Below are 24,900 nucleotides of genomic sequence, written 5' to 3'. Positions count from 1 at the left end.
ACGCCTCTTATTGATTTTGGCTGTCGCCGCAGCTGCGCCGGCTTTACGAGCGGTCGCTCTCACGTGGGATGGAGCAACAGTGTCCACGCATGTGGCATCCCACACGAGTGACCGCCCGTTTTTCCACGGAATGAGGGTCATACCGTCGGGCCTCTTGCCATCATCTCGGACGATGCCATTGGGTTCAAGCACTGCCGGCACGCCGGAAGAGGCAAGGGCTCGACGGATGACATCATTTAAGGCGGCATGGCGCGGAATGCGTCCTGCACTGCGACGACATGCTAAACCGTGATGACCAAGAGGATCGACGTCTACCCCACACCGACAGCGATGGGGTTCGTTCGTCCGGGCCCCTAGACGTAAGCTCACCGCCAAACTAAACGATGGAATAGCATTTAACCAGTATCCTGACTCTGGCTCACAACTGGCCAAGAGACGAGACCGCTCCGCTTCGCTTTCTGAAGACTCTACCAGATGATTTCGTATCTTCAGAGAGGCTCGTCCCAGTGAGGCTGCGAAGCCAGGTTCAGGGGTAGGTCTGGACCAGTTGCACTAAGCCAGGTATCCCTGGCCTCGGCCAAACAGGCAAACTCTACGCCGCAGAGCGACGGGCCTAGTATGCTACCAACGAGGATAACCGAGCTATGAACCGAGGACAGGAAGGCTGGCAGTGCTACACTTGAAATTTTTCGTATTCCAAGACCACCACGGCGAATCGGTAAGGTTGCTTGGGCCCAGCATCTATCGTTTAGAGGACAATTAAATGTGCCGTTTAACGCTATTCTTACCGTGTCATCTAAACGAGAGAGAAGGTCATTGTGGGCCCAAAGCGGTGTACAGCGAAGCGTATAGGTAGTCTTGGGCACAAAGAGACAGAATTTTATAATAAAATATGCCATGTGAGGATTTATGTCTTTTAGGCGGCTGGAAGATTCCTGAAATTTTAATATTTGATCCTCTACAATTGACCTATTAAATAAACAAACTGGAACAAATAAGCATTTATCAATGTTGCGTTCTTAAAATATGTTCGCTTTAGTCAGAAGATTAAATTAAAGTTGCAATTAACGAAATGGTTTTATTTTTCCTAAATTGTTTTCCCTCGAATAATACTTTCAAACGTCAAAAAGGAAACTGACAGATTTTATTTTTGTAGGTTGGTAGCAACGTAGACTCGTTCATAATATTGCTAGCATTGAAAATGACAATTTTTATTCTCCGTTTGTGTGTCAAATTAGTCAAGAGTCCCGTCTCTTATTTTATATACTCTTTGACCTGATAAGCTGATAAACAATTTTTGACGTATTGTGAATATGAGTCATCTTTGTTTACGTTATGTTATGAAATGGTTATGAAACATTTTTCTTCGAAACCTCGATAAAAACTAGCATAATTTTTTTATTAACTATTAACAATATTAACTATTTTAAAATATTTTTTTTATAATTTTTCCGGTAACTTAAAGTTTTGACCAAGTTTTGACGCTTGTTGCTTTTTAATGTTGGCAACAATTTTATAGCTGATCTTTGACAGCACATCATTTACTACAGATAAAATGGCGGTTGTTATATTAGGAAATACAGGAATCTTTCCAACAAGTTAAAATTTTGTGGGTGTAGAAAGGAGCTTTCAAACAAATTTATTCTGATCAATGGTGTTTAGTGTTATATGTCCATAGCATTATGGACAGTTAACGATATCTATTTGCTTCTATAAAAATAGTACTTTATCTCATAACAATATAGCGGTAGGAGACCGCATTTATTTACGAAATAGTTTTTCAATAATAAGTGAAGTATTACTTTAGTAGTTTGATTGTTTACGTAAGTTATGATGTATTTTATGTGTTAATGCTTTTTGTATAACAAGATTACGTCGAGATGTGTTTGTGAGCCTTTTCCCTCTAAAATGGATGAATCTGAGGAGTTCAATACGCTAGCCTTTGAAAAGAAACTTTCTCAGTTGAAAGATACTCAGGAGAGTATCCAATCATTATCTTCGTGGTGCTTAAAACAACGTGATCATCATAAAAAGATTGTTTCGAGCTGGTTGAATGTTTTGAAACGGGTTAAAGTGGAGCAAAGATTAGTGTTGTTCTATCTCGCAAATGATGTGATCCAATATAGTAAAAGAAAGAATTATAAATTCGTTGAAAGTTGGGGATTAAATTTACAGAAAGCTACACCTCTGGTCAGGTAAGTTTTGTAAATAGATTGATTTTTAGTATAGTTCAAGTCTGTTCAACAATTCGGAATATAAATATTCCCTTTTTTGTTTTAAATGAAATGGACATTGAAATAGAGACCTTACTGTAATATGTCCTTCTTGAATTGTATAAAAAGTGCAAGCTAAGGTTTGTAGATCTTATTACTAATCTAAGAGGTTAAATTTAATTAAATGTTTTTGATTTAAAAATCTAAGTTTGTTTTTTGTCCAAATTTAATAACTAAAGTTATCAAAAGATGCTTACCTGAAAAAAATTAAGATTAACAAGTGAAACATTATTAAAACAGAATTTTATGTAAATAAAAAATTAATTTTAGTAATTTAAAATTTCTGATTCAGGGATGAAAAGGTTCGACCGAAGATATTAAGGATATTTAAAATTTGGGAACAAAGATCAGTTTATGATGATGAATTCCTATCTGATTTGACCGGGCTGCTCAGTGCAGGACCTGGTAAAAAGGCTGATGATGATCCCCTGGATTTTCAAGTGAGAACTGTTATATTGTAAACAAGATTTTTCACTGCTCAGTGGGTCGTTAACTTGTTAGTAACACCTATGATATGCATTTGTAAAAACTCATAATATGGGAATGTACAGTACCCCTTTAAAGTATAGAAAAAGGTATAGACAAGAAAATGATGCAAATTTTTAATCTCTTTCTTTTTTACCCAACTGACAAATTGGTCTTTTTGTGTATATATAAGTTTGTTTTTATGTATGTGTATGCATAATAGCTTTTGTATTATTTGACTAAGTTTCTACTTTTGCAGCCACAGCAATTAGTGAACAAAATAAAGCAATGCACAGTACTGGAGATGGATACAGATTTAAGGTTGAAATTTATACATGAGAGTCATTTACAACTCTCGGATTCTGATGCGTTACGAGCTAGTCTTAAGGGTAAGTATTTTGGTATTTAATTTAAAGTATCTGCTTGGATTTATTAATTCTATATAGACTTTTAGTATCTTATTCTTCTCAACTCTTAAAATTAATTCTTTACAAGAATAAAATCAAAACTAAGGGATTTTCCAGTTTGAAAATAATATTCATTATTTTATAATTAAACCTTTTTTTATCCAAGGCAAAGTGTTTAGATACTAATCATTAGATTGATTGACTTGTATCATTTTTAAGTTAGGATTTTTTACAGATAGAAGTAATAAAGATGATGTTGAGAAGGAATTAAACGAAGGTATTGCATGTGTGGAGAGGTACACACAAGCTTTACAAAGAGAGATAGTTGCTAGAGAGGCGTTATTAGCTCTCCTCACTTCAGCGGATCATTACTACTCTACACAACGTGGGGAAGTCAAAGTTGTTGCTTATGTGAGTTTGGTTTAATACTTTTTATGTAGTCAACTCATTTATACTAATACAGGCTGTCACCTGTGATTCCGTCCTTGAGGAATAAAATACTTAATGAGTAGCCTATGTGTTATTCCAAACTATGTTCTACATCTGAGCCAAAATTCATTTATTGAGCTGTACCAGAGATACCTTCTAACAAACATTATTCATGCAATACGAACTTAATTTTTTTTTAAATTGGAACATTAATATAGTAGGATATTGTATTATTGCAGGCTTACAAAACGTTTGGGGCGCGTGTCCGTGCATTAAAACGAAAGTTGGACGAACTTATTCCCACATTACCTAGTGCCATGCCCTCACCACCGGAGAGGGATGAGGATGTTCCCTCGCCGGGACCTGATGAGGATTTGGATCTTCCTAATAATACTGGATCTGGAGATGATGACAGTAAGTGTTGAATATATTTTGATATATCAAATTCATTGTTTAAAATTGAAGTAGAAAAGACTTAACATGTCTTTTGAATTATGGTCAACAATGTAGATCTGGGCTGAGGATCATAATCTTATGATCTTTATATGATATAGTTATAAAAATAGCCTTATGTGAAGGGGAAACATTCTCTTTATGTGCATCCCCTTCATCAATTAAAAGTAGGCAATACATCTGCATTTACAGACATCTGTTGGTAGCGGTTCAGTTGGCAGTTTTCTTGTTTGTAACCTTATCTGTGTCAAATACTATCTATTGTTTCACTGCAGCATACTGAAAGATTGGTTAATGGGTGGATGTATGTTACATACTTGTTACATAGGCTACTAATTAATTTGTGTGTTTTGGTCTTTATTGGTAAATTTGAAATTGACGACTAGTACTTATAACTATAAAATAAAGAATTATTCTGTATATTTCTGTACATTAAACTTTCTTATATATTAAATGTAATCTCTTGCAGTATCATATAATATTGACAGAACATTCAACACATCATTGGCAGCTGATGGATCTTTATACAATCTGGGATTATCATCGTTCTTAACATCAGAAAATCCTTTGTCACTTTTCAATAAATCCGAAGAGGTTAATAATTGTAAGTATTAATATTATATATCATCATCATCAGCTCACTATACGTCCCCACTTAAAATATTATATATATTTTAATATATTCTATAGTAAGACTAGATTACCATTTATGTGACATGTCAATACAGTTAGATAAGTGAGAGTCCATAGGACCATGATATTGCTTATAGAGGTTTCTCTCCAACCTGAGTTTCTCGCTTGTGGTGGTCATAGTGACTGGACAATTTCCACTCATGGAGGTTTTATGATTATCCTGGTTGGACTGTACAAGTATCACTGCAACCGAATTTAGTTAGATTAGCGAAATTTTAAACAGTGTTTCTGTTCAAATCTCTGTTTCCCCGTTCTTCTAAAGAACCTTTTTAAATATGTTTTTAATAGAATTACAAGCTTGTAAAATTGCTCGGATATTATTAAATAGATAAAAACTACAAATCAAAAACCTAATATGGAGAACTTTTTGTTTGTTAAATTAGTTTTTGTAGTAATCCCATTCATATTTAATGAGACAAGATATCAGACAGTTAATTCGCAAAACATTCTCTTAAATTAAATATGTTTTATTCATGAATATGTTTTTTTTCTAGCAAACAAAATAGAAGTAATAAACAACAGGTCAAGTGAAAAGCAAGATTTTAATATAAGTGATTTTTTGAAGACATTAGCACCAAATGAGACTAACATACAGACTACAGAAAGTAATACAGGTAAATCATTTTATATTAGCTATTCTTAAGCCTTTCCCAGCGCTTCCACTGCCGAGACATCATCAACATACAGACGTCACAATTTTTAGAAGAACATCAAATTAATAACAATATATTTTTGTTAATCTTACTAATATTATAAATATGAATGTTTAGATGGATGGATGATTGTTAGAAGGTAACTCCAAAACAGCTGCGTGGATCTCAATGGAATATTGACATAGATGTAGAACATAGTCTGGAAGAACCCATAGACTAAGTTTTTTTAATTCCGCTCGGATAAATATTTATTCAATTCCTGCATATTGATGATGATGATATTTTTTTTCTAAACTAATTTCTGTCTTATTTAATTTGAATGTATACTTATGGATTTAATGAATTTGATACTTTACAGCGGTGAACACAACAATATCTCAAAAGTGTCAAGAGGCGTTGCCCGGCTTGGACCTGCTGACGCCGGAGAGCACGGGCAACCCGCCACCGACTTCATTCTATGGTACTAATGTTGTTGAAACTGTACACGGTGAGTTTACACTCTTACCAAGTATCAAGAAACATGTTGTACAACATATGCAGGATACATTGTCTGTATTAGTGTAATCTTCTTACTGTCTTACTAATATTATAAATATGAATATTTAGATGGATGGATGGATGGAACGATGGACGTATGTCGATGAAATTTGGTGTACATATAGAACATATACTAAAAGAACACATAGGCTACTAATTGTGTTTTTTTAATTAAGCACGGACGTAGTCCGAGTGCTAGTAAGGTTTACAGAAAAAATATTTGTTTCTTTCTTTCTTTCTCTGTACCTGTCTCTTTTTAATTACACAGATATATTTTTGATGTTATCTTACGTCGTGTTTTACTGTAGTTACTTGTTTTTCAATAATATTGCATATTATTAAGTTTTTTGTGTTTGTGTTTTTCGTTGTTTGTGTAGTAATGTAGTCTTGTTGTATTTTATTTATGTATCCGTCTGAATAGTTTTCATTTTGTTAAATTCCAGATGATACGGAACCAACTTTCCAACGAGAGCCTGCTAATGCAGCTTGGAACACCAACACTTGGGTACCAGTGAGTTATTTCTTTATTATATCACCTGTCACCTGGATTTAGATTAAAAATAACTTTGAATAACCCTTTACCACACTTAAATTGTTTCAATTTTTATCCAAATCCATTCATTCGATCTGCAGTTACATGGTAATGTCCATCCATCCATCTATACTTTATAATATTAGTAAGATTAGTGCTAACTAATACATACTATATTTATGTATTTTTAAACTTATGAGTGATAGTAGTTTGACTAGTTAAGATTTTTATTACATTTTATGAAGAATAGGATAAAATTAATCAAATGATCAAATCGACGAAAGTATTTTCTAGATATAGACGTAAATTTTGTACAAATATAAGAATGCTTGACATTTTTTTAAACTATGCACTAAATTACTAAAAATGAAATTTACAGCGAACAAGCCCACTGATGCTTCGCGGCATGTTTGCGGACACGCCGGAGTCTCCCCCGCCCGCGCCCCTGCCGCCGCCGCCCATGCCCAATATGCCCAGCATGCCCACGCTCGCAATGCCCACGCCGCCCACACCGCCCACTTTGCCCACTATACCGACAATACCAGTCATGAATGTACGGACGGATTCCTATAATCAGGTGAGATTTATTAATAGACTAGCTTTAGCCGACGACTTCACCGCACTAAATTAAAAAAAATGTGAGTACCACATGCATTGTTTCCGACTATTAGATTTATGTATTATTAATATCAAATTATCCAATCTTTTGCATTTTATACTGACACTTTTTGTTGCCTGTATTTTTTTCAAAGAGAATGAAAGGGACAATATGTTTTAAAACAAGTATCATATCAAACTGATATATAAACACGGCTAAACAGTCACGTATATACGTCCGGTGGCGGTACCGAGTAGTCAGTGAGCTGAGGGCCGCGTCCGCGAAATAATACCAGTACCACTCATCCTGATGAAGGGCCCCCGATGGGCTCGAAACTAGTCGGTGCCGCCACCGGACGAATATACGTGAGTGTTTAGCCGTGTTTATATATCAGTTTAGTATAATGTCTCACGAAAGTTTAAATAATTGAAGTATCATATCAATGGCGCTTTGGTTTAACTCATTGTAAAAAATATCCAACTAAATTCTCCTTTGGTATGCATCGTACAAGAGTTTCAACAATTGGTATATTATTAAATAACTAATTCAATATAACTTAATTTTCAGGAGACGACGCCAACAGACGTGGATCACAGAGCACTCCCGCCTCCGCCCCCGCCCCCAGTACTGCCCCTGCTTACACGTAAGTCTCATATCTCAGTAAGAAATGCCACACGAGCGTGCCGACATCACACCTCTACGATCTTTAAATGATAATATTGTCATACTTCATACTAATATAATAAATGCGAATGTTTAGTTAGATGGATGGATGGAAGGATGTTTGTTTGAAGGTATCTCCGGAATGTGTCAATGGATCTTGATCAAATTTGGTATTTTTATATTTTTCAATTTATGTGTATTTTCAAAGTAAAGTTTTGATGAAAAAATAACTAATACGTGATACGTTAGTTTCCGTTTAATTTCGAAGCATTATTAAAGTGTAAATTTAATTGAATTTCAGACATAGAGGATATCGACCACAGACTGCTGGCCGCGCCCCCCGCACCGCCCGCACCTCCCGCACCACCAGTCACCACGGCACCGCGACATATCGTCTCACATCAAGGTTAACCTTTTTTTTAATATCTATTTAATAACCAGTATAGCGTGTCCAGGAATATGAAATATTTCACAATATTGTGGAAAAAGTTAACTAATTTCCTAGCGTACTATACGTGATGTAATAAAGCGATTGAGGCGCCACCATGAAAAGTTTATATTCCAAGGTCAAGCTATTTTACTTAAGAGTTTAGTTATAAAAGTTTGAACATTTCAAGTTATTATAAATGTAGAGTAATACTTTTGTAACTTATGATTTAATTAATGTTTGTTAGTTTTAACATTAATAAGTATCAATCGGATTTGAGAAATTATTTTTGCATTCCATAGACTAAGTGTTAAGTAAGGTCACAATCTATCAAACGTAATATGTCTCGGAAGTATAATCTAATATAAGATTTTTTTTTATTATTTTTTTTTATTAGTGCGCTAACTATAAAATTGGATATTTATAATATTAAAATTATGATAATAGGTTTAATTTATTAAATATTTGTTTTTATTATCTTAACTTGCAGGTAAACTTAAATTAACAGTAAAATAACTGTAGAGTTACAAATCTATTAGAATGGGGGAAAAAACTACACACAATATTTTTACAATAACTAAAAGAAACAAAAAATATATATTCTGACTTAGTAAGACTTTCTGGTCTGGGTTTCTAGGTGGGACTGTATTTATTAGATAAGTTTAATATTTTTTTTTATAGATGTGGACCATAGAAATTTAATATCACTGACACATCAGCTGACGACAAACACACATCCTATTGAAGATCAAGTAAGTACACGATTCATATATTCATGTTGATTTATAAGGTTTCATTTTTAAGGTAAATAAACAAAAAAAACTCTTTAATATGAAAACTTTTTTCATATAAAAATACTTGTAGTGTCTTCTGTCTTTTTATTTATGAAAAGAAGGAGACAACAATATGTTTTTCATGGTTAAAATGAAATAATATTTAATCTTAAATGTAATATGAAAAGATTCTGACATATTTAAATATATTGAGATACAGAGATAAATATAACAACACCTCACTAAAATACAATCAATGTAATTGCAGGACTATCGCGTGCCACCAATAACCGCGCCCAGCGACATCGTGGAGAGTGTAGATATGGACCTGTCCGAAGATGAGGACCTTCGTAAGGAATATATTATATTAGTTGTGACTACATTTTACTTAAAATACATATAAATGACCTTGAAATATTTATGACTTGTTTTTCCTTTATTACTCGGCTCCTGTAAGTGAAAGCGTGATGTTTTATAGTTTATAACCTTTCTTAATAATTGTGTTGTTAAATTTAAAAATATTTTTTCAAATCCGATTGATAGTGTTTGTGTTAAACGCGAACAAAGTTTAGCTTTATTATATACATAAATATTATATATACTATTATTTTATATATACTATTTACATGTATTAGATATAATTATGCTGATTTTTTTTCATTTCTTTTAAAAACTTATTTAAAATGTTTTTTTTTCTAACACAGAAGGGCTGTACCCATCACAGACGAATGCTGAACACATCAGACGTCTCAGTTTTATCAATAACAAAGTTCTTGTAGGAGGTGATAATGGAAAGATTGACATGAACGAACAGAATAATCATAATCTTATACAAATTCATCACAGAAGAGAAAGAGAAGAACCCAACTTTATGCCACCACCGAAACCATTCTCAAATCAAGAACTTATGAACTCCGGAACTCTGGAAGCTCTTCCCGAGTTTGATGAAATGTTTGAAGACGATATAAGACATCGAGGTATGGAACTGAGTGCGGATAGAAGAAATGCTTCGCCCCCAGAGTTTCAGAATGATTGGCCTCAACCAAGATCGTTATTGAACCAACGTTTCCCCAGAAATTGGCAACCTAGGACTAATTTCAGGCAATTCACGCCTCAGTTCCGGCCTAGGAACGGACCTAGGCAGACGAGCAGGTGGCCCGGACCTAGGCCTCAAAGATTTTGGTGATGTGCAGTGTTGTGAAGTGATGCAGTTATATACATTGCTACAGATTGTAGCTGATTAAATAGTTTTATTGAGACATTTCTATAAATATATGATATGATCCCTTATATGTTAGGTTTGGAGTTATTTTATTCATATAACCTGTGTACAGTAGACCCTCAGTAAATCCCAAATCGTACAAAAACTATATTTTGGCAAATCTTTCCTAATGAAGGACCGGTTCAAACTGGTTCAATCTGGTTCAAAGCGGTTAAAACCGGTTTATACTGGTTACTTTTATCAAAATTGCTACTGGAATATAATAAATAAGAATTCTATAATCATAACAAGATATTTGTTAAAAAGTTTTGAACAAAATTGAGTCTTTGGATATTTTAAATAACAAAAAGTTTGTCGGAATATTGAGTGTTTACTGTACTGCACAATTTCTTTAAAGGTCCTCGGGATTGGATTTAATTATACCCTTTTGTTGTTGAGATATGGATATCAATGGGTATGCTGAGACTCTATCTATAGTTGACCCATACAATGGATACAAAAACACAAATAGGATATATTCAAATATTTTATTTTGATTTACGTAAACTTATTATTATTATTTTGGATATATATTTATGTATGTATTATGAAAGAGCCAGATAACAGATGCGGTAGTGTGCAATTTTAAAAATCGCGTCCGTGTTGCTTTTCTCTTAAATATTTTGGCTGGTTGTTAATATAAAAGATAGAGCCACTGAAAATTACTTTTATTTTTATGGAAATTAGTACGTTTTTTTATATAATATTGACAGTACTAGTAACCTTCAGATAATTAAATATGCATTATTTTGTTTTAAATATTCAGAACTATGGATTTTCATATTAAAATAAGTAAAAAAAAAACATTCTGATACATGAAAAGTATTTGCAATATTAAAGTTAATAAAAATAATTTACTCAGAGATGTTTAACGGTTACTCAACAGTCCTTTAGTGTAAATTTATTATTTAATCTACACTAAGAACTCTAAGCGGCCACTTAACGTCTCTGGGGCAGTAAAACCATAGTCTCATTTATGATATGAAATAGGAACTGAAATTAAACAAGTATGTGTATGGAAATTAAACTAATTTAACGGATTTTATTGCCTTTATTTAATTTTTATTTACCCAAGACGAGAGAATCCCCGATTATAGGTTACAAATCTTCCATTAACAAAAAAACAGCTTCGGAAACCTGGATGTTTCATAAGAGTTTTGAAAACAAAATGGCTACCTATTTGGGATTCTATTAATAATAAAAGACCAGATCAAATTTAGATCGAAGAAATATTGTTGAGATAAAGTTCTCTACATTTTCAACTAAAATTTTGTGTTTTTTCTTTATCTATAAAGGTAAAAGGTCAAATAAATATATAATAAAAAAAATTCTGAACAACGTATTTTACATAGGGACAATTTTATTTCCCTGTTCACTTTACAATGTATTAAGTACTCGAAACTTTGGTAACATAAAAATTAAATAAACGCTATAAAATCCGTAAAAAAATATTGCAAATTTTTTTGTCGTAAATTTAATTTTAAATTTACAAAGATCCTAAGAACCAAACGAGAGATCTAAAGTCGTCAACTAAGATCTGTGAAAACAACTGAAAATTATACTAATATAATAACTATCAGTTAACAAAAATGTAGAGTTTAATATGAAAATATTATCTATATTAGTTCTAATCGTCAATAAAAATATGTTGCCGTATTTTTACTACAAATCTTTAAAACGATATTCATATTTTAAAATCCTGCAAATAGAATGCAAACAATCAAGCATAGTTTTCTTTTAATTTATTAATATTTTACATCGAACTGTAATTGGTTTTATCAGCTCTGCAAATTACGACTCAAATTTTATGGTGGCTCATGGTGGGAAGGAAAACACCGATATCAGTTGTGCTTATAGGTTTAATGTAGGCCCACGCGCGTTAGTTTTACCATGATAGTTTAACCCTTGAACATATGACCGAGTTTCGTAATACACGTATGATCAATTTTATCACACACCAGCTGGTTTACCTGTATGTAAGTCTGGTTACAATGTGTGTAATCCGCAGTCGGAATTACGAAGACAATTAATATTTATCTTTTTATCTATTCCAGGGTAGTTAACGAATTTAAAATGAGCAATAATTTTCGAAATCGGTCCAGTTTTTTTTATTTTATTCGGTACATACAAGAATACAAATCTTTATAACGTAAGTTATTATTGTTTTCACGTTTTCAAATATACGTTTCGTCAACAATAGATGTCGCTATAAAATCTCTGAATGACGCTTTTACAGTTTTTTCTCCTCTGCCTATACATTCGAACTGAAAATTATCCGTTGTCTCGCTCTCTCCGTGATACAAACTGGCCTAGTACATTTTTATATAGATATTTGGGCCGTTGGAAATCATGATTATCTTGCCGTAAATGCTAGTCTGTACCAATAGAAAAGTTTATTTATCTTGCTAATATTATAAATGCAAAAGTTTAGATGCATGACCGATCTCTGTGAAATCTTACTAATATTATAATTTATAAATAAGAAAGTTTGAATGGATTGAGGGATGAATGTTTGGTATAACGTAGCTTCCAAATGGCTACATAAATCTTGCTGAAATTTGGCTACTAATTAAGTTGTTTTTTTTTATAAATACGTAGTCTTGGGCGACAGCTACTTTGGTATAGATGTAGAACACAGTCTGAATGAAAACATAGGCTTAATATCCCTAAGATGAGTCCGGTATCTGTAGGATACGTTTGATTTACGTATTACCTTGATAACTGCGCAATCAACACATTGAAATTTCACACAGATGTAGAACATAGTCTCGAATAACACCAGAGATATATTTCACTCTTTTTATTCTGTGCAGACGAAGTCGCGGGCATAAGCCAGTTTTCAATAGTCACTAACAGTCAAAGACTAAAAACACAATTCACAATGGTTGTGTAATACGAAGCAATAAAAATAAGACAATTTTACGAAGTTATTTTCTAGAAAACTCTTTACTGTGAGTTTCTATTGTTGTGAAACTTGTCGTTGTCTCTTTCTTTTAAACGAAAATATATAAGACGACAATATGTTTTAATACAAGTATCATAACAATCGAAAGCAGTTATAAAACGTCCATCAAGTAGTGCCTGTTACTTGAATTGGCACGTCGGGGATAAGAGTACGCTTGTTTACGACGTGCCAAATCAAATCTCGTGTACTATAGTAAGTTAGATATTGTTAATTTTTATTGTAAAAAGGTTAAATGTAAAAAAATATGTAGATTAAGCGAAATTGTAAATATGTTAATGTAAAATTGTATAGTTTAAGATTAGTTATAAAAATGTACATACGTAAATATACGCACCATAAATGTTCATAAATGAAAAACTGATTAGGTATAAAAATCTCAATATTGTGATTTTATTTAGAATAATAAAGAAATTTTATTAAATATGACAATAATATTTTTATAACCTTTATTAAGCAAATAAACAGATTACCAAAAAGATTACCTTTTTAGTGCTGATTTAGTATCAAATATCAAGTTATTAAGTGACGTTATCAGGTTTCGAAGATTTACGTTTTTTTGTGTACGGAGGTATGTATCAGACTTAGGATATAACAAATGTCTTTGTAAATGTAAACTATATTTTATTTAACTTGTTTTACTCTACGTGTTCTAACTCAGTATATGATACAAGTTTTTTGAATTCAACAAATACTACAACAACCAAAACGAACGGTTTAAATCTTTGACTATATAGAAACGGACTAGGCAGTTTCCGTTATACTAAAAATGCTCACACTTATCGCCGGGGCATACACATAACAATGACAAATGTTGTCTGTGCTTTAATTAATGCATAATGATTTAAAAAATATATAAATAAAGCGAGCACATAAGCAAGTTTAGGACTAACTATTCGTCTTTACAGAGTATTTGACAGAGTGGTATGTGTGCGTTTAATAGGTCCTGTCTCTTAAAAGTCAAGGTTAAAATCTTAAGTACGAACGTCAATAGTAGCGCGTTTCGAAACACTAATTAGTAGAAAGTTTACTAAAGTTCCTACAAATAACTACACAAGTTTTGCAATAGCTTGGAGCAAAGGAGGTGTAAATAAAAGCTCCCAGCTATACTGGGATGAAGCTGGTCCTCACATAAATTTGGATTGAATTTGATGAGACATGTTTCAACATGTTTCGGATAAATAGTTGAATTACAAGGTTGTAAGGAACATAAATTAAATGAAATTATGAATATCGCTAGTTTTGTGGCCACAGTCAAATTACTAGTAATGTTTTTGGGTATACTGAGTAAATCGAGAAATACGGGCTTTTAAATAGTCTACAGAAAACGTTTCCTTAGTTTTATTATGGGCTTAATAAAGACATAGTTAAAGCCCTTCCTAGTTCTTTATGATATTACGTTTTCCTATTACTGTTACCCTTTGTTAGAAAAATCTTTTGTTACATTGATAAAACTAGAAATTTCTGAACTAGAATTATTCAATTTTAAACTTATATTTTAAAGTAAACACTTAGTTCTTAGTTTTTTACGTATTCTATAAAAACAGCAAATAAGTTAAAAGTAAATACGATGGCAGGTATACATCATATTAAGGTCATATATCCCATTGGCTGAATCTTGGAAGATTCCTGACGTACATAATTGCATGCATGGGAATATTATAAGTAGACGAAACTATAAGTAGAGTCATTTTATAAAAGTTTTTTAGGTTTGATTTTGTAAGGAAATCACTTTAGAAAATATTTTGCGTGAGCAAATATCTCCCGCTCCAGCGAGTCGCGTTCAAACACAAGCATGGAAGTAAAGTAAGACATTAGTAAAATGTGTAGTTGAAATTTTAACAGCTTAGTTGAATGATAAACAGAAGTAAACATTCGCTGCTGCGATGTTTGTTGCTTGAATACGGCTTACAACACATGTGTGGCCATTAAACTATCGATTTTTTGAAAGAGATATGAGAATTAAAATTTTAAAGCAACGAAAAAACTGATTCAGAAATTTTATAAGTATACCTCGGCCAAAATCACTTCTAAAAATCCTAAACAATGCAATAAAGATGACGTTATAAGATGGCGCCGTTAATTTGTTCTTGGTTGTTCAGAATAATAATTTAAGAAGTATAATTTCTAGTACAATGTTCCAAACATTTTAATTTTTCACCTTTACTTCTCTAGGTGTTGTTTTTGCGGTAATAAATCGACAGGGTAGTGTAATAGAGCAAGATCTTTTTTTTCAAAGACTCCAGAGATTTCGAATTGCTTTAATTTTGTATTAGATTTACAAGAACTCTTTACAATACGCTAGTTTTGTAGCCACACTTGAATTACTCGCAAAATGTTTTGGGTACATTGCGTAAATCGTGAAATACGGGCTTTTAAATTCATTAGAGAAGTTGTTGCGTTAGTTTTATGCACGAGCGTAATGGAGATTTACTAAATATTTTAGACGTTTGCTTTTATTTTATTCTATAATTTAGCATACCTTTGTTTGTTTCTTTATACCTGCGTTTGTTACTTTAAATGATCGACATTCGTATTCGATTCGACATTCGATGTAAAAGATTAATTATCCTTCCAGGCATATGCATATTCCCGCGTATTCCTCTCAAATGATTACTAGATATTCCAAAATATATCTCAGGAAAGTATTACAATTTTAAAGGTAAGAAACATTAATAATTTATACAGTTAGTAATTATAAAGCGATTAGTGACGCGAACCGACATTAGGGTAACATTTATTGTGTTTGTGACAACCGTAATGACGGGGTTTTAGCAAGCAATTATCGCCCTTAATTGTTTGGGAATGGGCGCGAGTATCCCTTAATTGGATTACGGAGTTTTCTTTGTTTGTTCAACGCGAAATGAGGTGTTAAACATTTGGTTACAGCCACATGATATCGTAGTAATTGTAATTGCTTAACTTGGGAACGTAAAAAAAAAATTATCTTCAACACCTTTCAAAATTATTTTATTTTAAATTCGTTTAGACTAAACTGTTAAATAATGCCGCAATATTTGTATTAAAAATAATGTTGTCCCTGCATTGTTGACACTGGAAACTCACAATAAAATATCTATGGATTTAACATATATATTCATTAAAACCTCCTTTTGTCTTTTTTTATAAAAATGTTAATCTTGTCTACGGGTCTGTCAATGTCATTGTCATTTTGACATTTGAATAAATCAGTGAACTGAACTTTAAGAAATTAATAACAAACTAAACAAAATCAATATTGGATATGATTCTTGAATTTAGTTTATGTATTGTAATGATTATTTTCCTATCGGCTGTTGTATTATTATATAAATTATATAGGATGAAATTCTTAAGATCAAACTGCACTCGGTCACCACCTGCGTAATAAGTTTAAAGGATATTTACGAATATAATGTTTAAATAACTAATGAATATACAGTATTTGTTTAATGCATTCTCATTTAGTATTGTTGTGCTATTTTAATATGAAATAATATTTACCATAAAATATTGCAATTAAAGAGTTTTTAACAGATTTATAATTACAGAGTGGACATTACGAGCATTCATTTAATTATTTTAAGCATCGTCTTACATAATTGTGAGTACTTTCTATCTGTCAAGTTTCAAACTATACAACCAAAATCCTACCGGTAGTAGAGTTTTTGAGGTAGGTAGGTAGGGTTTGGTTTCTAACTTAATTAAATGTCGTTCAAGGCATTTAGTTGTTAAAAAATTCACATTAAATCATATATCTGTTAGGATTATGATAAACATCAAGAAAGTGAGGTTAGGTTATGTGTCCATTCCAATCTAAAACAAGTATAAACGTTAATTAAATTTGAGTAAACTAATATTTCTAACATAAGCGATGTTCTTTTCTTACAATAACCTAAAATATATATTTCCCGCGCAAATAAACAAAAGGAAGCCGTTCCAAGTGACATTTGTTTCAAAGTTCTAGCTTTTGAAATTGGACTAAACTCTATTACCACTACTAGTTGCTCAATATTCTAAAACTAAACAATCACCGTTAAATTTTGAGACTAAAATCTCTGTATAAAACATATTGTCATCTCTATCATTATCTTTGACGAAACAGAGATAACAATATATTTTAAAAAGGGGATTTTGATCTTAGAAACCCAAGGTCAGTGAAAATTGTCTACAATAAATGTGTTCTTCGAGCAAAATTTATTGTTACGAATAAGGAATTTTATTAATTAATTTAAAAATTTATATGTACTTTCAAGTAATTTAGTAAAGAAAATTTTCGTTCAAGTTAAAGTTGCAGTCGTTAGCGAGACCGAAGAGCTAATAAATGTTGGGACTTACTTAATAAATAAACAGAACGCAGTGGACTTATGAAAATTTGATCATTTGGACGCCGTATTTTCATTTAAAACACGAATTCCTCTAAAAAAGGCCTTTTATAAAGCCCTTTCTGGAATTTAAATCTAAAATTATGTTTCAAATACGTTATATATTCAGTGATGTTGGACCGACAGTAAATAAGAAGAGAGTAAACAAATGAGATGAAGGAAGATAGAACGATATGGAGGACAAAAACTGGGACATGTTAAGTTTTATAAATTACTAAATTTTAATCCTCAGCGCGAAATTAAAAAAAACTTAAATAGTAGTCTATGTGTTCTTCCAGATGTTCTACATATATCATCGGAGAGATTCGTTTAGCTGTTCTAATATACGGAATAACAAACATTCATCCATTCATCCATCCGAACATTCACATACATATATAATATTAGTAAGAGTACGAAGTAAAATAAAGGAAGAATCAAATAATATTAATAGAATATTAGGAATTAAAAATTATAGATAATGCATCACGAATACCCTCATCTTGGAAATATAATAAATAAGTAAAATACTCAATAACTTACATCTTAGCAATAAACTGGTAAATATAGCTAAAGTATTGCGAAAGTTTACAAGTTTCGTGTGAAAATGTTTTTGAAATTGCTTCCAAGTTACGAAATTATTTCGTGGGAGGCGTACAAATTGAATTGGATTATTTACGTGCCTGTACTATGTGAAATTTTATTTTAAAAATAGCACTTTTTTATTTCTTTTAACTTGATTAGCATATTTAAAGCGTTTCCAAAGGACGTGAAAAACGATAATCTCTTCCTTTTCCCACCACTTTCTTGTGCGAAAAGGATGGGAAGGGGAAGTGCATTTGCTAGCTTGGAGGAAGAATTTGTATAAGAAGGAGAAATATCTTAATTCTATAGATTGCCCCCTGAGTTAATTTAAGATAGGCAACGCATCTGCAACCTCACGCTGGCAGTGGTCACTTCGCTTCTTTAGCGAAATTAAACGGACCTTGATGTAAAGGTAAAAATAAACTTTTTGAATCATAATCTTTTAAAACAAATGTCAAGTTAACTATAAAAATGGTAAGGTCGAGGTGAGAAATGGATATTCCCCTAATAATTCTCGCATCATATTTAATTACAACTTTCAAAACCTTCTCAAAGACAAATATATAGGGAATGACGTTATACAACACAACACGTGACCTGCACATCCGGGATATCATTTTTCAGATAATTCATTGCTCAATCGACTTGAAACCTCTAGAGAAACAAACATAGACTTTTCCTAGTACTTTGAACATTAACAATTAACGTGTCGTAGTCTCTAAGTGTTCTTCACGGCAAGATTCTACATCTGTGTCAAACTTCATCAAGATCCGCTGAGCCGTTCCGGAGATACCTTCAAACATCCATCCATCTAAACATTCGCATTAATATTAGTAAGATTGTTTTAAAAATAGTCAAACACAAATTAATAATAATTTTTATAACTATTTTTGAAGTATTATTGAATATTTTATTAATAAACATTTGTTAAAAAAGTATTTCCTAGCTATAAAATAAATAAAAAACTAGCCTCTCAACTTGCCACCTAGTTCCAAACTGGCAGAGTAAGCTAAAACAAACTTTGTAGAGACAATGCCGTTTAGAAAAGCTCTTCGTAGAGAAAGCATTTCGAAAATGCTATTCTTATACTAATCCAGTAGAGTGGACTCTAAAACTAGTTGTGTAGACTATAATTTAAGTTTAACTAGCATTAATGTATGCCATTTTATTTTGTTTGTCATTTTCTTTCGTAGTCATCATCACCAGGTCACTATACGTCCCCACCGAGGGGCTCGGAGTCTACCCTAAGTTAGGGGTGACTAAGGCATAGCCAACACTGGCCCAGTGCGGGTTGGTTGACTTCACTTCTTACGTCGTGCAAAATAAAAATATTATAGTTTACACTGGTTTTGTGACGTCTATGTAAAGGCATTTCGTCTGTGATAACTCACAGTAATATGGAGACATTTCAATTTAAATTTGTAGAAGCGAAAAGAAGTTAATTGCTGAACATCTGCGAGACGTATGTAAATTGGTAGAGCCGCACGCGTCTAGAACATTCTCTTTGACGTGAAGTGCATTATTCATAACACACGACGCTCCTTGTTCATTTGTGGCTGTCTAATTTAGATAGCTGAATATATTTGATACTAAAAATAACATATATCATAAACTAGCTGTCGCTTGTCTCCGCCCACGAAGAATTAAAAAAAACGTAATTAGTATCCAATATGTTTTTTCAACCTATGTTCTACATCTATACCAAAGAGTGAATTTAACATTAATACGATAGATCAGGCCCTAAAATCTATTGAGTAGAATTAGTTTTAATATTTCCTTGCGTATTGTTCAAAAAGGTTCGGATCTACATAGAGAGGTTTAGATATAGTTAATTTTTCAATCAAGTAATCTAGTCGGTGATTTGGTAATTGTAAAAGAAATCTGGAATATTACAGGAGCAAAATTTGAATATAAACGGCGTCTGGTATTACTTTATTGTGCTTCAATTTCTGTAAGACGGTCGTCTTACGTGCTCTACATTTTCCATACACGAATTTGAAATTCATTTATGGAAATGCAGAGCTAACACTGAGATAAGAAAATGCTGAGATATCAAATTTAATATTTTTTTTTCTTTATCTCCTTTGATTTCTTCGAAATGTTTTCATAAAAATGTTTCACAAGTAAAGTTGTGGATTATTTTGTAAAATCTTAATAATAATAATAATATGAATGAATAAGAAGAAGAAGAAGAACAACAACAACAACAACGCACACTCATCAGACGAAACGTGGAATTGCTTCCACTTCACGCCTGTCTTCTGTGTGGTCGTGGTATTTCACCGGGCGTGCCGGGCCAATTCGTGCGAAGATGTTAAAGCGAGCTCTACCACTGTTAAAAAATCTTATCTTTCTGTGCGGCTCCTCCTCCGTCGATTAAAGGTAGGCATTGCAACTGCAATTACGGAAGTCCATGGACAACGGTCCGTTCGTTTCGGCGAATTCACATGCCCGCTACCTCTTTTGCCTGATCTGTCTGTCTGAGTCTGAGCGATAAAAAAATCTTTGCATACAACAAATAAATTTCTATATTTTTTGCAACAATACTCACTGTGGTCATTCTAAGTTTCAGTTTGTACTAAGTAAAAGGAATATCAATAGGTAAAGGAAAGTTTTACCTTCAAAGTTGTAAAGGTGGTCGCAGTAACGAGCCAAGTTGTTTCCTGTTGCCTTTCATTGAAACTACACTCCAGATAAATACAACTATTTGTAGAATAAAATAACCTAACTTTGAGTTACTAAGTTTGACATAAGTTTTTATTTAAAGGAAAATAGAGAATCTAATTTGTTTTTCTGAATGTTTTGATTTATGGATGTTTGCTATCACATAACTCTAGAATAACTAAATGTATAAAAGGATTAGTTGGAACAGTTTGGAATAGTATAATGCAAAAGCTATTAATTTGTTTTTTTTTTATTAATTTACGGTTGCAATAATTTGCAACAAGTGGTGAAATAACAATTTAAAAATTGAATTATTTAGTTTTAAGGTTTAATTTTAGGATCTTAACTTTTTATTACTAAACTTTTTTTTATCTAACGTAACTTGTGAACAGATATTTAATTAAATTAAATTTCATTTAATGAATATTGTAGTAGCTAGCGGTTTATAGATCTGAATATTTAAACAAATAGGTCATCTTTTAATTGCCTTTAACCGCAATAGGCATTTTGCAAATATAAATTTATAATGACTATACCACTGGGATGGGATTTGAATGGAATGCATTTTATTTAGAGTTTGTCGGTGGCGCAGTTGTTAAGCGCTTGACTATATTGAAATCCAGGTTCAAATTCCGTCATATAATAATGTGTTTATGACTATTTAAGGACATTTCCAAAAAAATAATCGACATCACAGGGGACCGAAGAGCTGGCAGCTACCTCGATCAAAGAATTCGTTTAGCTGTACAGAAGGGGAACGCTGCCAGTATCTTCGGGACCTTGCCTAAAGGGACTCCTTTTAATAACATATTTTAGTGAATTATTCGTTTTTTTTTACTTTATATCATAGATTTAAGACTATTTGTAATTATAGAAATAAGGATGTATATTTTAAATTGCTTATAAATGTTTTGTTGAATAAAATCTAAGATAAGAACATAATGTGTTTTTCGGTTTTCTAATGTCATATGTACATTTATCCAACGTCCTTATGGTGAAGGAAAACATCGAGATGAAACATTGCATATATCTGCGAAGAAATTCAAAAATATGTGTGAAGCCAACAAACCTGCAGTGAGCCAGTGTGGTTGACTATTGCCTAGGCCCTTGATTTGGGTAAGCTCGGAGCCCCTCGGTGGAGGACATTGAGATGACGAGGACGAAATTATGGTAAAGCATGTTATCTCTGTTTTACTGATACGAATGAGAGGGATAGATATATATTTGTATTTGTGTTATATATGGAAAGTCACGGTAACGCTTCAAACAATAGACAAGGTTAAATAAAAGTATCGCTTGTACTCCGAAGTTGTTAAAATTTATTTTCAAACAAAGAATTTATATTTAACACCTCAATGTTTTTTGCAAACTTCGAAAGTGATACAAAAGAAGCAAAATATTTTCAGTTAAAGCGTTCAACTACATTGATTTCGTCGACTGCGACTATTGTTTTAAACACAATGAAACACTTTTTTTATTTTATTTATTTTTAATATCTTCAACAGTATTTGAATCGTGTGATGCGTATCAAAATAATTATTTGTTAAAAAACAAATAAATAAGGAAAAAAATACACGAGTAAACAGGTCCTTAGCAGTTTCCAAACTCACAAGCCTTTGCCCGCAACTTCGTCTGTAAAAAATAGTAATAAATATAGCCTATATCAACCGGGTTTAGTGTAGCTTCCAAACAGTGGAAGAATTTTTCAAATCGGTTTAGTATTTTAGGACCTTGTCAACAAACAAACAAATATCTTTGAATAAAAACTTTTTTATAAATTATCAATAATATTTTTTTAGAGATTTGACGTAGTTCCTCTAACTAAAACATTGCTTAAGGCAGTACTGAATTGATGTACTTTAATAGTATCCTATAAATTATTTCTCTCTAACAACTTGTCTTCATAATGTGCTGTATTTTTACAATACAACGGGAATGCGGACGAGCATTGTAAGCACGTAGTCGCCGGAGGGTGACAAGATATAAATGTACGAAATATTTTACATTTTTAATACATGGAAATCGGTTAAAATTTTTTTGCGAAAAATCATTGGGTATATGTAATAGTAATTGTACATAGTAATTAAAATAGTAAATAACTATATGAGTATATATTTGGTTGTTATTTCAGTGACGCAAAGTAAGTTATAAAATAATTTTTTTTTTTATATTAATACTTATTTAAATATAAATAAAAATTAAATTTATGTTTGTCTCATATAAAACTTTTGTACTTTTGAGAACGATAAAGATTTGTATGATAAATATGTAATATGATCAAATGCCTTGATAAGTACAGTACTATGCACTATGAAAAATCCTAAATGGCCGCCATATATCTTATATCTTTATATGAGCAATTCTTGTATATATATATATATATATATATATATATATATATATATATATATATAATTGGAATCTCGAAATCGACTCCAACGATTTTCATAAAATTTAGTATAACGATCTAGCTAGGAATCATTTTTAGAAAATGTCATTTTATTCGTGTTTTATCGATAATCAACTTAAACATAAACTAAACTTTTTCTATCGGTAAGATCGAAAAATATTATTCATATTTCATCATTCTATTAGTAATTCGTACTTAAATATTATATAATTTCCAAAAAACACAATTTAAAAAAAATACCGAGGTACCCAGGTACTAAAATCCAGGTACTAAACAATTATAGTCGATGAGCAAGCTTATAGTAGAGTTTGAAAAGTGTACTTACATACTATTAGTGTTCAACTTAAAAGCTCTCGACTAAGTAGAAAGAAAAATCTTAAAGTGCAAAACTTTTAATAGGTGAAGTAATAAAGTTCACTAATTATGCAAAATACTTCCTTTAATTGTTTGTGCAAGCACTTCCGACTTGAACTTTTGTACCAACTAAGTGAAGAAATGAAATTATACGTATTATTGGATTAAAAAAACTGGGATAATGTATTATAGTAAATTAACTAGTTAACTAATTAAAAATCTATTCGTTGAACCTATAAAAAATATATTATTAACTAGAAAAATATAATAAATTTCCTTCGACTAGTTTCATGCAAAAAAAACTCTTGTAAAACGAATTCAACTAAAATTTAAGGTTGTAATCAGACTTATTAAAAATAAATATCTTTGTATCATTAATTTAAACAGAAATTTTTCAAAATAAATCCATACACAATGGACATTGTTAGCTAGTGAAATGGGTAATTTCTTATTTTCATTGAATTTGACCACATTTTCTATCTCAATATAGGAAATAGTATGACACTTAAAAAGTTAGAAATAACGTAATAAAGCCAACATATCACTTAGTGAATTAAAAATGTATTATAGAGCAAAGTAAAAAAAAATTAAAGCCTCCTTTTCAAACAAATTCGAGGATTTTTCTGCAGGAGCCATTTAAAATAAAAAGGTAGTCGTATTGCAACAATGACCATGTTTATGTACGCTACCACCAATTTATAAAATTTGACAATTTCTAATCTGACTAGATATATTATAAATCGAAAGGTAATTAAGCACTATAAGAGTTATTAAAAATTCTATGTTTTATTTATCGACAACTTGGAAATTAAATCTGCTGTGTCATCAAAGAAAAATAATTTTCTCACACTTCACATCAAATCATGAAAAATTAGGTAAATTTTCAATTTTCTGAAATATTATAATGTTTGTAATTACATTATAAACAGTCTGATTTCACAATCTTTCGGTAACATATACATCGTAATCCTTCGTTCGCAATCTGCTGTCTCGGCACTTCGCTAATTAGACGAGAACAAGTACAACGGCAGCTGAACTGCACTCATGTTCATTTGTTTACGTTTTTGTTAACAACATGAGCGTAATTCCTCTCATATTAATGGAAACTAAGTTTTCTCATATACTTTCATACTGCCGTACTCAGAGTTAAATAAATAATTTCAAGCAGTCCCATAGCGTTGGTATTTTATATTATATAATACCTAAAGTGAGTTTTTAAAAAAACTAATTTGTTTCTTTTGTAAAATCGCACAACATACTAACTTATTTTTTAAACTATATCTATAGCAAGCCGTCGCCCGCGACTCCGTCCGATCGAAATTAAAAAAAATATTGGTAGCCTATGCGTTCTTGTAGATTATGTTCTACATCTATGCCAAATTTAAGAGAGACCCGTGCAACTTTTCTGGAGTAACCTT

General features: G+C 31.8%; 1 protein-coding gene across 4 annotated transcripts; it reads left to right on the top strand.

Annotated features, from left to right (window-relative positions):
* The first annotated feature begins 1,556 nt into the window (after positions 1-1,556).
* Positions 1,557-10,814, top strand: LOC106118695 (regulation of nuclear pre-mRNA domain-containing protein 2). 4 transcript variants are annotated; one of them, XM_013313422.1, is made up of 15 exons: positions 1,557-2,195; positions 2,566-2,713; positions 2,998-3,127; positions 3,381-3,556; positions 3,814-3,988; positions 4,497-4,631; positions 5,215-5,334; positions 5,732-5,860; positions 6,354-6,421; positions 6,822-7,019; positions 7,608-7,683; positions 8,005-8,109; positions 8,812-8,882; positions 9,172-9,253; positions 9,608-10,814. In XM_013313422.1, the coding sequence occupies exons 1-15, from the start codon at positions 1,909-1,911 to the stop codon at positions 10,087-10,089; spliced, it is 2,382 nt and encodes a 793-aa protein (XP_013168876.1). In that variant the 5' UTR covers positions 1,557-1,908; the 3' UTR covers positions 10,090-10,814. The 4 variants fall into 4 exon arrangements, with proteins under 4 accessions (XP_013168876.1, XP_013168877.1, XP_013168875.1 ...); XM_013313423.1 differs by having other exon boundaries at positions 3,369-3,556; positions 5,732-5,833; XM_013313421.1 differs by having other exon boundaries at positions 3,369-3,556.
* The last annotated feature ends 14,086 nt before the right edge of the window (positions 10,815-24,900 follow it).

Source organism: Papilio xuthus, unplaced genomic scaffold (assembly GCF_000836235.2).
Source record: "Papilio xuthus unplaced genomic scaffold, Pxut_1.1 DF827570.1, whole genome shotgun sequence".
Lineage (NCBI taxonomy): Eukaryota > Metazoa > Arthropoda > Insecta > Lepidoptera > Papilionidae > Papilio > Papilio xuthus.
Note: the sequence above shows the minus strand (reverse complement) of the source record. Positions and strands in the feature narration are given on the sequence as shown.